Consider the following 15,026-nt stretch of genomic DNA (forward strand, 5'->3'; position numbering starts at 1 on the left):
CAACTCCCTAGATATGGCCTTAGAAAAGTGCATTTTCATCTCTACTTTGTTAATTATTTAGAAATTCCAAACCCCTCCCTCAAAATCTCCTGACTTTAATTGCTAAGGCTGACTCTGAATGGTCCTCTGTTTCAAAACATAATTGCGCATATAAACAGCCTGGCTAGAAAATAGTATAGACAGAAATTAGCAGTGTCATTTTATGCAATAAAGCTTGCAAAAGAGGTCACTTTTTTCCACTTATCGCACTGATAAGCTCAGACAAATTAATCTAGCTCAGTTCTTTGTACAAGGGAGAACCTGAAAACGATGTTAAATCACGGTCAATCGCCAGAAGTGCGTTGTATTCGATCTATCCATCAATGCCAAAGCTAATAAGAAACAGTGTCTGGCACTCCGAAAAAAGGCAATATCAGTAACTACCATCTGCTGAAATATGTAGCAGTAATCAAAAGAAATGACAGTTTTAAAAGGTGAAAATGAATTTTGTTTGACAACCAAAAATACGCCCAAAACTTAGATGTAATATTCTTGCATGAATGAATTCAAGGCTTGTCGTCTAAAACCATCTAAGAAAACTAATATAGCGGATGACTTGTAGAAAGAATTTCTTTTCACACCCGTAATACGAGCGACATTCCATACCCCGCCAGGTTCAAATGCCATATTGTTCTATTCATCCATTCGTTAAGCCTTTTTAATGGTATCACTTACATGCACGCTAGTAAACACTTAACTCAATAATAGGATGGGCAAACAGATATTTAACCAGATTTACAGTGTTAAGAGCGGCAGTGAGTAAGGATCCTATATTTACCATGAATAGTGCCATTTTCAACATCATTATGTTAGCTTTAATTGTATTTGTTCTTAAAGTCAAAAGTACTTATACCTAAATAGGATTGAATTCCATTGCTAAAGGTAAAGGCAGGAAATGAGCAATGACAGCTCTTTGAATGAAAATTTTGACATCTGACGTGATATCCAAAACTAAGGTAATAGTATACAGATCCTTTCCTAGGGTTGCTGGCTCCCGGTGAAAAACAATTAAAGCCCCCCCTGACTCAAATACAAGCAAAAAATCCCTATCAGATTGGGCAACACCCTAGCTACGGCACCCAGGACACCTTGCTCTTGTCACCCCCTCTTTAAAAAGTGGTTCTGCTAGCGTTTTCTAGAGTCCAATTATCATTAAAGCGCCAATGACATCAGGATAATATATTTTTCAAACCCTGGTCCCACACTAGGTCTAACCATTACTGTAAACCACGATTTTCTCTTGTTTTTTCTTTGGGGTGTTTCATCGATACCAATTTCATTTGGGCAATACCAAATTATCTTCAGTGTTGCCACAGTAAACCGTCAAATTAAGTAACCTGAACTAAATATTTAATCATGGCAACACTTTCTGTCTATATAGATGCAAAACTTACCAATCTACAGATTCCAAAGACCACTACACCTTGAATTGAAAGCGAAAGGTTCTTTATCAAACAGTTCGTGGTAACGAACTGTAGTAAGGAGCGACCCGGCTCAATAGTAACCAAAACTCTAAAAAATTGAATTTTGATATCAATAGCTACATCAAAAGAATCGCATTTTAATGCTGATTTTAAATATATAAGTTTCATCAAGTTTAGTTTTACCCATCAAAAGTTACGAGCCTGAGAAAATTTGCCTTATTTAAGAAAATAGGGGGAAACACCCCTTAAAAGTCGTAGAATCTTAACGAAAATGACACTATCAAATTCAGCGTATCAGAGAACCCTACTGTAGAAGTTTCAAGCTCTTATCTACAAAAATGTGGAATTTTGTATATTTTGCCAGAAGACAAATCACGGGTGCGTGTTTATTTGTTTTTGTTTTTTTTTTTTTTTTTTCTTTTCCCCAGGGGTCATCGTATCGACCAAGTGGTCCTAGAATTTCGCAAGAGAGCTCATTCTAACGGAAATGAAAAATTCTAGTGCCCTTTTCAAGTGACCAAAAAAATTGGAGGGCATCTAGGCCCCCTCCCACGCTCATTTTTTCCCAAAGTCAACGAATCAAAATTTTGAGATAGCCATTTTGTTCAGCATAGTCAAAAACCATAATAACTATGTCTTTGGGGATGACTTACTCCCCCACAATCCCTGGGGGAGGGGCTGCAAGTTACAAACTTTGACCAGTGTTTACATATAGTAATGGTTATTGGGAAGTGTACAGACGTTTTCAGGGGGATTTTATTTTGTTTGGGGGTGGGGCTGAGGGGAGGGGGCTATGTTGGAGGATCTTTCCTTGGAGGAATCTGTCATTGGGGAAGAAAAATTCAATGAAAAGGGCGCAGGATTTTCTAGCATTACTAAAAGAAAACAATGAAAAATAAATATGAAAACTTTTTTCAAATGAAAGGAAGGGGTAGCATTGAAACTTAAAACGAACAGAGGTTATTACTTATATGAGGGGTTCTAAAAATACTTTAGCATAAATAGCGAGGTATTTAGGAGGAAATAAATACCTCGCTCTTTATGCTTAAAGTATTTTTAGTAATTTCAACTATTTATTCTACGGCCTTTCTGATTCAGGGGTCATTCTTAAAGAATTGGGACAAAACTTAAGATTTAGTGTAAAGAGCGAGGTATTAACGAGGGTAAAAACCCCCTCGTATACATAATAAAAATATAAGATTATGAAAGTTTGTTACGTAAGTTAATTCTTAAGTTACGTATATTTTTTACTAATAAAAACATTCGTTAAAAATTAAAAGTTCTAGTTGCATTCTTAAGGAACCGAAAAATTGGAGGGGAACTAGACCTCCTTCTCCACCCCTTATTTCTCAAAATCGTCTGATCAAAACTAAGAGAAAGCCATTTAGCCAAAAAAAAGAATTAATATACAAATTTCATTTTAATAATTTAAGTGAGGAGAGCCAAAACCAAACATGCATTAATTCAAAAACGTTCAGAAATTAAATAAAAAAAAACTAATTTTTTTAGCTGAAAGTAAGGAGCGACATTAAAACTTAAAACGAACAGATATTACTCCGTATATGAAATGGGTTGTCCCCTCCGCAATCCCTTGCTCTTTACGCTAAAGCTTTTAATTGTTTTAAAAAGTAGAATTGTGGTAAAGAGTCAAACTTTAGCGTAAAGAGCGAGGGATTGCGGAGGGGACAACCCATTTCATATACGGAGTAATTTCTGTTCGTTTTAAGTTTTAATGTCGCTCCTTACTTTCAGCTAAAAAAATTAGTTTTTTTTTATTTAATCTGTTTAAGGTCATCTGTTTTAACGCGACAGCTTCTTTTCGAGTTTGTAACCCACTACTACCAAAAATTTCATAACTACATGTGAATTGAAGTCTTTATGTTAGCTACCACAACAGTAAAGTAAATCAATTTCGTCTTCACAGTCTTTGGTGCTTCAACTAAGAATCTGTTGCCAAAAACAATAAAAACAGTATGTTTATCCTTTTGAAAGGACCAGCAAAGTACAATTTCCTTTAAATCCATCCTCACAACCTCTTTCTACCCTACACATGACAACCTGCTTATCGTTGGCCCTAGATGGTTGGCGGAAAAGAAGGGCCTTCGGCAATCTGTCATCCTTTATCTGTAGAATGTTTTCGACTCCACAAAACCTTTCTTATATTATAGTCCTAGGAAGCGGGGTAATTAGATCATTGATGATTATTGAGCTGTGGAACACAGCCGAAGTAGTTGGGATTAAAAAAAAATACCGAGTTCTGTTTGATTAAATAAAACGAACAAGTTTTTTCAACTGAAAGTAAGGATCACCATTAAAATTAAAAACAAACAAAAAATGAATATGTATGTGAAGGGGATCGCCCCTCCCTCAATACCTCGCTCTTTACGCTAAAGTTTTTAGTACTTAAAAAAAAAAAACTTCTTATTGATCTAACTAATTAAACGACCAATATGTTTCAGTAGTCGTTCTTAAGGAATTTGGACAAAATTCAAACTTTAACGTAAAGAGCGAGGTGTTAAGGAGGGGGTGATCCCCTTCATACACGTAATAATTGCGGTTCGCTTTAAGTTTTAATGGTGCTCCTTACTTTCAGTTGTAAAAACTTGTTTTTTTTATTTAATATCTAATAATTTTTTTAATAATGCAAGGAAATCTGGCCCCACCTTCACGGAGAAACCCTCCTCCCCACGGAAATATCCTCTATACAATTCAATCCCGGTGAAAATTTATCGCTGACAATTACCCTTAACAATTTCAGGCGTAAAATTAAGACGGAAAAGAGAAAGCAAGACATATAAAAATAATTTTGTTTAGCACTTTTGGCAAATTGCCCCAGTGTATAATTACCCCTGACAAGTTTACCTCCTGGAAAAAATTCTCCCCCATGGAACAATCCCTAGCAGAAAATTGCCACCCCCCCTACGAAAATGTATACATACTTCCCAATAACAAATACAATGCGTAAACAATGGGGAAATTATATAACTTAAAGACCTTTCCCTGGGGCTGTTGGAAGGGGAGGTCATGATTTATATAAAGATGTAGTTATTGGCCTTTAAATTATGATGAACAAAATGGCTATCTCAAAGTTTTGATCAGACGTTTCTAGGGAAAAGGGGCCAAGGGAGGGGCCTAGTTCCCTTCTAATCTTTTTGGTCACTTAAAAAGCGCACTACAACTTTCATTTTTCTGTTCACGTGAGCCCTCTCAAAATATTCTAGGATCATTGGGTCAATACGATCACCCTTGGAAAAAAAAGCAAAAAAAAAACAACTAACAAATGAACAAATATTCGTGATCTTTCTTCTGGCACACTTTTCCAGATATGAGCTTGAAACCTCTACAGTACAGTTCTCTGATACGCTGAATCTGATGGTATGATTTTAAATGTTATTTTATGACGTTTAGGTGGTGTTTCCCCCTTTTCTCAAAATCAGGCAAATTTTCTCAGGCTCGTAGTCATTAATGCGTAATACTAAACTTAATAAAACATATATAATTAAAATCAGCATAATAAGCCGATTCTTTTGATACATCAGTTAGTATCAAAATTCTAATGCCCCTACTGGGACAAGCCCCCTCCCCACTGAAATGTTTGTCCGACTCGTAAACACGTAACAAAAATGAATATAAAATAATTGTTGTGTTTTTAAAGTTTTTTTCTGAACCCCTCTCCCGCTCCTGGATACGTTCTTAACCGCAAGTCAATATAATATATTTCAATCCCCTCCAGATTCCTGACCAAAGTGTTGCTCCTGCTACACTTTGGTTTTCGAAGCGGACAAAGGGTTACTCCAACACTTTACGTTGTCTAGGCAACGGGAATCTAGTTTCAATTTGTCTATATTTGTCTTGAACCTGTTTCACACATCTATGATTTGTCCTAGATCAAGCCGCTAGTCAATGAAATTAATATCTAAACGCCTGATGTCCACAGCTAAGTGACCAGGATCAAACGAGATATATTACCGTATACTTCCCTTGGTCCTAACAAAGGTCCAAACAGTGGTTGAAAGGGTCAGTGGCAGTGATTTTATATGATCCAACTTCTGAGATTAAGGGCTAAAATTAGATCATTACTGTAAAATTGAAGTGCCAAGGACAGTGAAGATGAAGTCACATTGTTTGATTGGTTGAGTGGAAAACTTCGGCAATCAAGCCCTATTTACTTTAAAAAGCGGGAAGGATCAAAGTTTTAATTTTTAATGAACAAGAGCTCCACATGTAATTACGCAGTTTTTGTAGAGGCGGTTCCAAATTTGAGAAAAAAAAAGAAGAAAAATGGATGATAAATCAGCAAAAAATAAGCTCAAGAAGACGTAGCTATCCTTAGAAGGAGTAGATGCATCAGAGAATCAGGAGATTGTTAATCTTAGGCATTTCACGGCGAAAAATGTTGTCAAATTTGACTAGTTAACTTTGTTTATTTTAACTTTTCTACATGGTGACAAAGGCGACATAAAACTTCATAATTTTAAAACAAGTAAATGAAAAATATTGTAAAAACGCGTATTTATGTAAGAATAACCGCAGAAGGACTCAAGGGGCAAACAAACTTTTGGTATAAGTCTAGAGTTGGGGTTGTTGAGAATAAGGCATGTCAAGAAAACAATTCTTACTTCATAATATTCAAAATAATTGTAGTTAAGACATTCTGGCTGCAGTTTCAATAAGTTGTCCCATGTATTTTTCCAGTTCTTGTTTTCGTCGCAGTTGATTCAATTTACGGGTACGTGAGTGGAAACAAGAGTGACGCATAGTAAAATGAATTAGAAATATATAATTTGGGCTATATGTCTGCAAATTAGGGGGGGGGGGGTTGGAAGAAAAGTATAGTAGAGCTGCAGTAAAAGTTTATTAACTACAATATTATTCTAGATATTATGAAGTATGAAATGGTTTGTTAACATGTTTCCTTCTAAAAAGCCCCAATTTTAGACTTATATCAACCTTTTATTTCGGTATCATTGGTGCTTTAATTGTATTTGTCTAGCATCTATGTCACAGCTCTGTGATTCATCTTGGATATAATCATGACTCCATAAAATTAAAATTTTAACGCCTGACACGATTTACGAAAACCAAGCGGTCAGAATCAAATGAAATGTAGTTTGATGATCTTCAACTTCATCAAAAGCTTAGGTACATTCACTCATTGGTTAATTGAACTAAGACAGAACTGAAAGAGTAAAAACAGATAAAACTTGATTTTTCTATAAACAAAAAATGGATAGCGATTTGGAGTAAAGGTGGATATTAGGCAATAATAAATTGATTTTTTTTTCATACTGAAAAAACTAGATTCAGCACGAATCAGTCTGCACATGCAGGGACGCACACAAAAATTGCTGTAGACTAAATTTCTATGAATGGAAAAGGGTTTTAGAATTAACTAATTAGTTTTGCTTATTTTCAAACTAATTTGATAATTATTTGTTTACTTTCGATTTTCACGGTTTAAAGGAACAAACAGTGACGAAAATGTGGTACTTCCCTAAGACTTCAGAAGTTTGAAGGAACTAAAAGAAAAATCCGAAATAAAATAGGGGTTTTAGGGAGACTAAGATTTACCCAGATCGTACAAATGTTCAATTTTGATGTACTTGGTACTTTAAGGAATTATTCAAGTACCGTTTTTCAAACAGTTCATGGTAACGAACTGTAATAAGGATAAGTCCGGCTCAATAGTAACCGTAATTCTAAAAAATAGAATTCTGATATCAATAGTTATATCAAAAGAATAGCATTTTTATGCTGATTTTAAACATATAAGTTTCATGAAGTTTAGTCTTACCCATCAAAAGTTATGAGCCTGAGAAAATTTGCGTTGATTTAGGAAATCGGGGGAAATACCCCAACTTTGTCAAAGAATCTAAAAGAAAATCACAATGTCAGATTCAGCGTATCAGAGAAATCTACTGTAGAAGTTTCAAGCTCCTATTAACAAAAATGGGGAATTATTTTTGCGACAGATCACGGATGTGTATTTATTTGTTTTTTTTCCTAGGGGTGATCGTATCGACCCAGTGGTCCTAGAATTTCGCGAGAGGGCTCATTCTAATGAAAATTAAAAGTTTTAGTGCCATTTTTTGTAATATGAGTAGGAAGTACGCATGAGGGGCCATGGGGCACGACCCCCCCTCCCTTCTCAAATTCTTTTTTTTGGTACTTGTCCGTTAAATAAGGATTTACGCTGTCCGACAAAACCATTTTGAATCGTTTATGATTTGCTTATTTTGAGTGAGAAAACTACGAAGAATGCACATTTTTAGCCTAATTAAATATTTGGAGGTGATTAGGGGTTAGGTTAAGTTAGGTATTTAATATAAGCGTTCTGTGCGGTCTGCTTTCCCTAATTCTTCGTTATAGTTTCCATAATTTTGTTTCTAAAGTATTATATTATCTTCGTTTTTTAGTATATTTAATTAGGATTACCTTAACTTCACTTCTTGAGGAAGTTCTGGTAAACAGACAAGTAGCATTCTTCAGACATATCTAGGCCTTTTTTATTCAAATTATTAATCAATTTGCTTTTCTTACTGTACCCCTCCCATTTTTTATATCCGGTCACCAAACAAAGAAAATACTGATTACGCGCCTAAGGTATCGCCATGTCATTTGTACCTGATTGCTAAAGATAAAATTAAGCAGCCTTTAATTGCTTACCAGCCCAAGACAAAATAATTCCAAGATACAGTATAAGCAACATTCTCTTCTAATACCCAATCCTCAGTTTGTCGTAAATACACTAAGGTACTCCGTTTGTGGATGACTAATAAAAGTTGTCGCCATCATAATAAAAGGTATCGCCATGTCATTTGTACCTGATTGCTAAAGATAAAATTCATCAGCCTTCAATTTCTTACCAGCCCAAGACAAAATAATTCCAAGATACATTATAAGCAACATTCTCTTCCAATATCCCAATCCTAAGTTCGTCGTAAATACACTAAGGTGCTCTGTTTGTGGATGACTAATAAAAGTTGCATCTATTCCTCAAGTTCTTCACAAGATTTACCAGCGCACCAGCTTACGCACGGGGCGGAGTCACAGGTGTTAAAGAAACTCCAGGCTATCATGTGTGTCCAGGTTGGATGCCGTTTCCAGTGACATATCCAGAGGTTTCACTTTCATCATCAGTTATTGATAATTTCTGAGGGCACCGGTAGATTTTTCCTAGTGGAGGAGGGGTGAAAAATGTATTAAAGGGAGGGTATGTTTCCAGAGAGAAAATCTTCCGTCAGAATCAGACTAAAGTTTTGCCTTTTTTATGCATATTTGGTCATCTAGATTATGAGAGGAGTAGTTTTATCAATTCGCAAAAATACAGGAGTGGGGGCAAAATATATTTTTTTTAATGTAATGGAGGAGGGGATATTACTGTTTGTTTCATTTTTTAATGAGAATATAAATTTAATTTAAATGAAATTACAAAAAATATTATTTTCAAAATCTAGGGGGAACAGATTCAGCCCCTCCCCCAATCAACTTCACAGAGGGGAGAGGGGGTCAATGATGAGATATTTTTCATAAACGAATTAACTGCTCGTTTTTCAATGAGAATAATTTTTTGTAATGAAAATCACAAAAAAACAGTATTTTCAAAATATAAGGGGACACATTCACCGCCCTCCCCCAATCAACCTCACAAAAGGGAGAGGTTAAATAAAGACCTTGGAATTTTTTGGGCTACATTAATAACTGCTGTTATTAGGCTAATTGGACTCAGCCACAGAAATTCGAATGAATGATGAGACATTTGTGATAAATGATTAACTGCTCATCTCCTCAGGAAAAATGAGTCCTTTCAATTGCTTAAGTCTGTTTCCTCCTATTTTGTTCGTTTTCAAACAGTTCGTGGTAACGAACAGTAAGTAAAGAGCGACCCGGCAACACTCTAAAAAACGGAATTTTAATGCCTTTAGATATCAAAAGAATCGGTTTATTATGATGATTAAATTAAAAAAAAAAATTTTTAACGGAAAGTAAGGAGCGGCATTAAAACTTAAAACGAACAGAAATTACTTCGTATATGAAAGGGGCTGCTTCCTCATCAACGCCCCGCTCCGTACGCTATAGTTTGACTCTTTCTCTTAACTCTACTTTTTAAAACAGTAAAAAACTTTAGCGTAAAGAGCGGGGTGTTGATGAGGAAGCAGCCCCTTTCATATACGAAGTAATTTCTGTTAGTTTTAAGTTTTAATGCCGCTCCTTACTTTCCGTTAAAAAAAACTTGTTTTTTTAATTTAATTTCTGAACGTTTTTGTATCAATACGTGTTTTGATTTTGGCTCTCCACAGATGAATAATTAAAACGAAATTTGCATATTTATTTTTTTGGCTAAATGGCTTTCTCATAGTTTAGATCGAATGATTTTGAGAAAAAAAGGAGCAGGGGAGGAGGCCTAGTTGCCCTCCGATTTTTTGGCTACTTAAAAAGGCGACTAGAACTTTTGATTTTTTACGAATATCTTTATTAGTAAAAGATATACGTAACTTACAAATTAGCTTACGTAGCGAACTTATGTATTCTCATGTTATTACGTATATGAGGGGGTTCACCCCCTCGTCAGTACCTCGCTCTTTACACTAAAGCTTAAATTTTGTCCCAATTTCTTGAGAATGACCCCTGAATCACAAAAGCCGTAGAATAAATAGTTGGAATTACTAAAAATACTTTAGCATAAAGAGCGGGGTATTAGGAGGAGGTAATCCTATCATATGCGTAATAATTTCTGTTCGTTTTAAGTTTTAATGCTTCTCCTTACTTTCAGTTGAAAAAACTTTGTCATATTTATTTTTTCATTGTTTTTTTTTAAATAATGCTAGAACATCCTGCGCTCCCTTCATGAAAATTTTCTTCCCCCATGACAACTTCCTCGAAGGAAAATTCCCACAACATATCCCCCTCTTCTCAATCCCCCCCCCCCAATCTAAAAATCCCCCTGAACAGTATTAAAATGCGATTGTTTTGATGTGGCTATTGGTATAAAAATTCCATTTTTTAGAGTTTTGGTTACTGTTTCGTGTTAACGAAACAGTTCGTTAACACGAACTGTTTGATTTTAACTATATAAGTTTCATTAACTTTATTCTTTCAATTAAAGGCCATGAGCCTGAGAAAATTTGCTTGATTTTCGATAAAAGGGAAAAATACCCCGTAAAAGTAATAGAATCTTAATGAAAATCACACCATCAGATTCAGTGTATCAGAAAACTCTACTGTAGTGGTTTCAAGCTCCTATCTGTGAAAATGTCGAACTTTGTATTTTTTTTGCCAGAAGTAAGATCATGGATGCGTTTTCGTTTGTCTTCCTTTTTCCCAGGGGTGATCATACCAATCCAGTGGTCCTAGATATCGTGAGAGGGCTCATTCGTACTGAGGTTAAAAATACTAGAACCCTGTTTAAGTGACCAAAAAGATTGGAGGTCAACCTGGCTCCCTCCTCCTCCCTTTTCTTCCCAAAATCATCGGATCAAAATTTTGAGATTTGAAGTCATTTTGCTCATCATAGTTGAAAGGCCCAATAACTATGCCTTTGGATATAACAACCCCCCTCCCATAACCCCAAGGGAAAGATCTTTAAGTCATAAAATTTGTCCGTTTTTACACATAGTGTTTGTTATTGTGAAGAATTCATACATTTTTGGGTGGAGGGGGCGAATTTTTTGCTCGGAGTTTTTCTCTGGGGGAGTTTTCTATGGGGAGGGAAGTTTTCAGGGGATGAGCTTGTCAGGGGAAATTATACACCTGGGGAATTTGCCAGAATTCCTATACAAAATTCATTTTAAATGTCTTGCTTTCTCTTTTCCGTCTCAATTTTACACTTGTATTTGGGAGGGTAATTGTCCGGGGTAAATTTTCATCGAGATTGAATTATCTAGAGGATACTTCCATGGGGAGGAGAACTTCTCTCTGGAGATAGGGGCCAGATTTTCTGGCATTACTTAAAAACGATCAGAAAATAAATTTAAAAACAAGTTTTTTTCAATTGAAAGTAAGGAGCAACGTTAAAAATTAAAGCGAAAAGAAACTATTTATTGTATGAAGGGGATTGTCAACTTCTCAACATCTTGCTCTTTACACTAAAGTTTGAATTTTGTCCCAATTCCTTATGAACTACTCTTGAAACACATGGGTCGTTTAATTAGAACAATAGGAAGCTTTTTTAAAAGAACTAAAATACTTAGGTTAAAAAGCGAGGGGTTGAGGGGGGAAAATCCCCTTAATGCACGTTATAATTTATGTTTGTTTCAAGTTTTACTGTTGACTCTTACTTTTACTTGAAAACTTCTTTTTTTTTAATTTAATTCAAGACAGGAGCAAGTCTTTACAGCTTTCAAAATGCCTTTTGTCCTCTTTTCCAGCTTACACCTGGAGCTGAACTGGTGTATTTGATATCATAACCACTTTCTGTTGTGTCTCAGACGTATATAGTATAGTCCTTGTTTATGCCAGCAGCTGGTGCTTAATTATAGCAAAATAATATATGAAATAATATATAAAAAATGAAAGAATTTTTAGTTTTTCTGCTCTCCTGGGGAACAAGATCCTTCTAAAATCCTAAATTTTCTTGATAATTTGGGTAATTATTATATTTCACTTGAACAAAAATTTCAGTGAAATAGATATTGCAATAATTTTTTTTTGTAAACTGAAGGTATCGACTGAAATAAAAACGAATGAAAGGTGTCGAAAATATATGAGGGGAATACATCCCCACCCTCAACAAGCGATCCTTAAACAGAACTTTGACAAGTGCTGTTCTCAGAAGATTTTTAGATGCAACAAGACAATTGCTAGTTGTAGGTGTTTAATTCAGAATGATAACTTGTCTATTGCTCCAATTTGAGAAACTACAAAAAATTTTTTTCCATCATATTGCTATTATGTTAGATCATTCATAACCACTGATATAAAAGTCGAACATTGGATTAAAGAGTGGATGGTTAAAAAAGGTTTGGAACGGAAGCCTTCTATGCACAAGGGAATTTCTATCCATTTTGAATTTTAATGCCACTTCTAAATTTCTTTTCAAAAATTACTTTTTCTTAATTTTGGTCATTTTTGCTGTTGATTAAAAGTTTTCCAAATATCAGTGGAAGGACCATCCCATTGAAACACCCACGCTAAATTAGACCAAATTAAACACGCTAATTAACTTCACGCTAAATCAAATTTTTGTGTACCAGTACTTCGAGAGCAATAGGGACTATTTAGGTGGATTTGCTTTATAATTTAATTACGACTATCTTAAATCTGAGAGGGATTGTCATGTTCTCCACTTTAACCCAGCTTTTACCCAAAAATAGATTTTTTGGCAATATTTCGGTTTTTGAAAGTAATGTTGACTTAAAACAATTAACATTTTGGAATTAAACTATGTATTCTCTTCTTATTAACTATATTTCACCCTTAGTCTATGTAGGGACGCTACAACGTAAATCCCCTCTGCATCCACCTCAACGACCGCTTATGGAAAATATGAAAATTTCGACCTAAAAATACACATTATGAGCATTCACTCCTCCTCAACCAGAGAACAAATAAAAAAAATCAATATTTCTCAAACCGTATTTTAAGAAACAGTTTTCAACTTGTCAAATATGAATACATTAATGTGGATTTTTTTTTCACAGTAGCTGTTTGCTGTTCGGAGACATCTTTCCAGAAAACGAGCTTTTAGAAACTTTTCAATGGGCAAATTAAGTTGTCAGTCTTAGGAACGGACATTTCCTAAAATCTGGCTCGTGGAAAATCGGCCACTTTTGTTCGATAATAAACTTTTTCCCAAATCGAATCTCAATGAAAAATCCTACCGACAGCTTATTTCCGAAAGGCTCTCTGAAATAGACTGGAATTGTGTACAAGGAAATAAATATTATTTGCAATGACGAAGTCTTCGAAAAGAAAGAGATAAATCAAAGAGAGTAATTACAGAAAAATATTTTCTAAAAAAAAGGCATTGTATTCTTAGTGGTGAATATCGTATTCTAATCAAACCAGATTATTTTCTATGACGAAAAAGAATTCGAGTAGAAACTGTTCAAGTGGTAGAACAAAAGTTTCGACAAAAGAGAAAATTCGTTGATTTTACCATCAAAGTTTATGTTATACTTTTTCAAAACTCTTACTTCTTATTAAGGCAGAAGAAAACCAAGTCTTCAAATATCAAACACCTGAAAACAGCTAAGAAACGTATCAAAAGTGTGAAAGTGATATTGATATTTAATCCCTCTTGATTTCTAAAAACATTTCTGGTCTACGCTACTGTTAAGATTAAAGAGCAATATTAAACCACAAAATGAAAAGAATTTATTTCTTATAGGAGCGAGACTACCCCTTCCCCACCCTACCCTTCCTACCATCCTATGCCAATTGGTTGATGTATCACAAAAAAAGGCGTCTTTACTTTCAAATAGGCTAAAAACTAAAACTGAAATTACTTCCAACTATCTGGAAAAACTTATTTCTTAAGACCAACACCTAGTTGGTGGGGGCGCTTCGCGCCCCCCCAAGCCCTCCGCGCGCGTAAGTCGTTACGCACCATATTAGTTACGCGCCATTGTAGTTGTGTCCCTGTGTCCCACCTGTGAATATATATATATATATATATATATATATATATATATATATATATATATATATATATATATATATGTGCTTTCAACTACGTAAAACTTGGGAATATACAACATTCTTCGCTGTCCCATTGTCTGTACATATAAATAGATTGTCAGGATTACCGACTCTTGAACATGCAACATATAATTGCCCATGGGAAAAACAATCCGTGTTCAGATCTATACCTCATTATTCTAATGATTACCCTTGAGATTTGTTGATGGTGATTGCTAATCAAACATTCCCTGTGTCCTCATCGTCATTCAAAGTTTTTTCTTTTTAGTTTTTTTGTAGTTTTTACCTATTTTTATTTTTTTTTTTAGTTTTTTTCTTTTTTAGTTTTTTACCTTTTTTAGTTTTTTTTAGTTTTTTAGCTTTTTTAGTTCATGACGACAACTAACTTCATGACGACATACAGCTCAATCCTTATAATGACGTCACTCGACAGAAAGACAAACAGACAGACAACTTATTTATATATATATAGATTAAAGAGTGTCACAACATTTTTTCACTTTCACTGCTAGGTCCTTAGTTTGCCCTCATAGTTAACTCAGACAGTCTCGCACCTTTTATTTTCAGTTTTAAAAAGCTCAACTTTTCTGCTGTAAACAAGCATTAGCTTTTTGCTGTAAACAAGCAACTTTTCTTTAGCTGTAAACGAGAATTTAAATTCTGGTTAAACTTTTGAACTTAACGTTTCGAGATTTCGATCTTCTAAGCAGAATTAAATAAAACCTGACGCAAAAAAATCTCGAGAATATGCCGTAAGCTGGCACAATATCAGAGATTATTAGCATGATCCTCCAATTGATAAGTCTTTGCGTGTTTAGCAATCGTCTGATTTCTTTCATGTCATGAAGTGGTTCTAAAATCAATCGAAGGAATCACGAAAATCTTGTGAAGGAAAACTTGATGGAAATCCATCGGAAGAAACGT

At 34.8% G+C, this 15,026-nt stretch overlaps 1 protein-coding gene across 2 annotated transcripts in view; it reads right to left on the minus strand.

Moving 5' to 3' along the window:
- LOC136027613 (hemicentin-2-like) overlaps nt 1-8,428 on the minus strand; it is a 140,437-nt gene extending 132,009 nt beyond the window's left edge. The window contains exon 1 of one of the 2 annotated variants that reach the window (XM_065705028.1): nt 8,330-8,428. In XM_065705028.1, coding sequence (XP_065561100.1) covers nt 8,330-8,372 — 43 coding nt within the window. In that variant the 5' untranslated portion in view covers nt 8,373-8,428. Of the gene's footprint in view, nt 1-8,129; nt 8,231-8,329 lie in introns of those variants that run through there. The other variant, XM_065705029.1, reaches the window with a different exon arrangement.
- Between the last annotated feature and the right edge of the window lie 6,598 nt (nt 8,429-15,026).

The sequence above is a fragment of the Artemia franciscana genome, chromosome 5 (assembly GCF_032884065.1).
Source record: "Artemia franciscana chromosome 5, ASM3288406v1, whole genome shotgun sequence".
In the NCBI taxonomy this organism is placed as follows: Eukaryota; Metazoa; Arthropoda; class Branchiopoda; order Anostraca; family Artemiidae; genus Artemia; species Artemia franciscana.